General features: G+C 53.0%; 1 protein-coding gene across 1 annotated transcript; it reads left to right on the top strand.

Annotated features, from left to right (window-relative positions):
* Positions 1-945: 945 nt before the first annotated feature.
* Positions 946-2586, top strand: LOC135373149 (uncharacterized). The gene has a single exon (XM_064606405.1). The coding sequence runs from the start codon at positions 946-948 to the stop codon at positions 2584-2586; it is 1641 nt and encodes a 546-aa protein (XP_064462475.1).
* Positions 2587-2997: the final 411 nt, after the last annotated feature.

Raw genomic sequence — 2997 nt, 5'->3', positions numbered from 1 at the left:
CACGATGGAGAACTGCACCGCCCCCATAGATTTGGATCGAAAGAAGAGGATACTCTCCGCAGAAAGCCGCTGTTTTAGGTGTGCATTGAAAAGACGCCGCGCCAAAGATTGCAGGAGGAGGGCTATATGCTCGTCGTGCAATGGCAAACACGTGACTTCACTCTGCGACCCCAACTGGAACTCCGTCTCGGGGACGAAGGTTGAAACGGTCGAAACAACAAGCATGTACGCCGCAAGCACAGGAGGAGCAAACGATGGCGACGTCGTGCTATTACAGACATTTCGAGCGTGGATTCTCGCCGGAAAGCAGTCGGCCTATGTTAGAGGGATCTTTGATGGCGGCAGCCAGAAGACTTTCGTCCGTCAAGATGTGTCCAGGCGGTTGAACCTGGAGAAGCTAGGCGGCATAAAGGCTGAACACCTTTGGCGACGCTACGGCGGGAGGAGTCGTTCACCGACAGAAACTGGTGCAAGTAAAGCTCCGCAGCCAGTATGATTAGAAGGAGCACCTGCTGGAGGCCGTGGAGATACCGTTCATCTCCAAGGACATCGTGTCACTATGCCCAGACGACGCTCTCGTAGAAGCAGTCAGAGCTGAAGGAGGACACATTGCCGACTAGATGTTTTTTCCAGGAGTAGAAGCAGAACTTGGAATCGGGCTTCTGGTAGGCGCAGATCAAATGTGGACGCTGGTGAGGACAAACGTCCGTCGCTGTGCCGGTAAAAAGAAACACAGTCGCCGTCGACACCCACTTGGGTTGGACGTTCCAAGGGCCAGCCGTGCTCAAGTCATCGTTGACTGAGGAAACTAAAGCGCTTACCTGCGTTTTGCACGTTGAAGCCGCAACGGAGGAAAGTACCTTCGATCTGAGGAAATTTTGGGAGCTAGAGAGCCTAGGAATTACCGACAACGCCGATGACGGTCGCCTCGAGGAAAATACGGTCATGAAGCAGTTTGAGAGCACAGTCACGCGGGGGGATGGTCGGCACAAAGTACGGTTGCCATGGAAGGACATCAGTAGTCCACTAGAAGACAACAGAGTAGTCGCAGAGCACCGGTTGCGTACTTTGGTCAAACGACTGCGGCGAAGCTACAGCTACTTATTAGACTACGATGGAGCAATGCGCAAATACCTGGAGGAAGGACACGCGGGGGTCGTTACTGATTCGGAGCCAACGTCGTCAGAGCATGTATATTACATGCCACACCAGGCGGTTCGGGAAAGCTCCACAACCACCAAACTCAGGGTCGTTTTCGACGCTTCCGCTCACGCTCCAAACACAGCTCCATTAAACGCGTACCTTGAACAACGGCCCAAGCTGAACACAGAACTGATACCGTTATTACTGCGCTTCCACACCGAAGGTATCGCGCTTGTTTCTGACATCGCCCAAGCATTGCTGCAGGTAGTGGTTGGAGAGAAAGATCGAGACGCACTGCGTTTCTTGTGGTACAAAGAAACACCGGCGGAGGAGGATCCTTTATCAGCCCCCCAAGTTTGGAGAATGACTAGAGTACCGTTCGGAACGACTTCGAGTCCGTTCCTCTTGGCAGTCACAATTATACACCACCTGAACGGCGTAGAGGAACGGTTGAAAGCAACAGCTTCCAAGCTCACCGCATCCTTCTACGTGGATGACCCGTTGACAGGGGCTTCCTGCGAGGAGGATACCCAACGGATTTACAAAGAAGCCATAGCGATCATGAGATCGGCGGGAATGCACCTGCGGAAGTGGGCATCAAATTCTAAGCGTCTTAACCAGCTTTATGAAGAACAAGAAGACGTTGGTCACGGAGACCACGACACAGGCTTACTGGGATTACGATGGGATCGGCAGACAGACAGCCTGAAGCTTGCACAACACAACAGGAGCGCCGGTTCGGAAAGCACTACGAAACGAACGATACTGCAAGTCTCTGCATCGGTATTCGACCCACTAGGTTTCGTGTCACCATTCACGATATGTTCAAAGATTCTCTTCCAACGGATCTGGCAAGCCGGCGTTGGCTGGGACGAAGACCTACCCGTGGAGATGGTTGAAGAGTGGACACGATGGGTCGAGGGCCTACCGTACATGCAACGCATCGAGACACCGCGTTTTGTGAGCCAAGGAATAGGAGACATCGCGGGAGTACAAGTACACGTTTTCACTGACGCAAGTCCCTTGGCATACGGAGCAGTTGCATACTTGAGAACAGAAGACACAACTGGGGGCGTCTCAGTAATACTCATGATCTCGAAGGCGCGCGTCTCACCCTTGAAAACTTTAACATTGCCGCGACTGGAACTGATGGGAGCGTTAGTCGGGTGCAGGCTAGCAAAGGTCATATGGAGCTCCCTTACAAACTGGCCGCTGAAGTTCTACTTCTGGACGGATTCCAGCATCGTCCTTCAATGGATCAAAGGATCAGTCCTCCGGTGGAAACAGTTTGTACGGAACCGAGTCACCGAGGTACAATCCACCACAGATCCGGCATCTTGGCGTCATTGTCCGGGGAAGGAGAATCCCGCGGACTTGCTGACGAGAGGAGAGAAAATACAAAGGTTCTCGAGCTGCAAAAAGTGGTTGAAGGGTCCGGAATAGCTGATTAGAACTACGGAGTCATGGCCGAACTGAGCACCCAAGAAAAAGGTAGAGGACGAAGAACTGGAAGCTGAACGTGTAAAGACCCAAGTCTTGTTGGCAGGCAACGACCGTCCCACGACCAGCGGCTTGAGCCTGGAGAGCTACAGCCGACTGCAATTCGTCCTCTCTGTGACCGCGTGGGTGTACCGCTTCATCAACAACTGCCAACCGAAAGTAAAGGTTTCAGGGCCTCTAACAGCCGAAGAGATAAAGAGGGCGGACCTGTACTGGATCAGGGAGGCGCAGAAACAAGAGTACAACACAGAGATGCAGCAGGTCAGGCGCGGCGACGAGGTCGACGAGAAGTCTCCAATCGCTGAGCTAAGACCAGTGCTTGATGGTGACAACATAATGAGGATATCGAGTCGT

The sequence above is a fragment of the Ornithodoros turicata genome, unplaced genomic scaffold (assembly GCF_037126465.1).
Source record: "Ornithodoros turicata isolate Travis unplaced genomic scaffold, ASM3712646v1 Chromosome21, whole genome shotgun sequence".
NCBI lineage: Eukaryota > Metazoa > Arthropoda > Arachnida > Ixodida > Argasidae > Ornithodoros > Ornithodoros turicata.
The sequence above is the reverse complement of the archived record's forward strand: the minus strand, read 5'-3'. Positions and strand labels throughout refer to the sequence as shown.

Bases quoted from the DNA above. Each gene is read 5' to 3' on its own strand.
- LOC135373149 (XM_064606405.1), top strand. From the start codon at position 946: ATGAAGCAGTTTGAGAGCACAGTCACGCGGGGGGATGGTCGGCACAAA.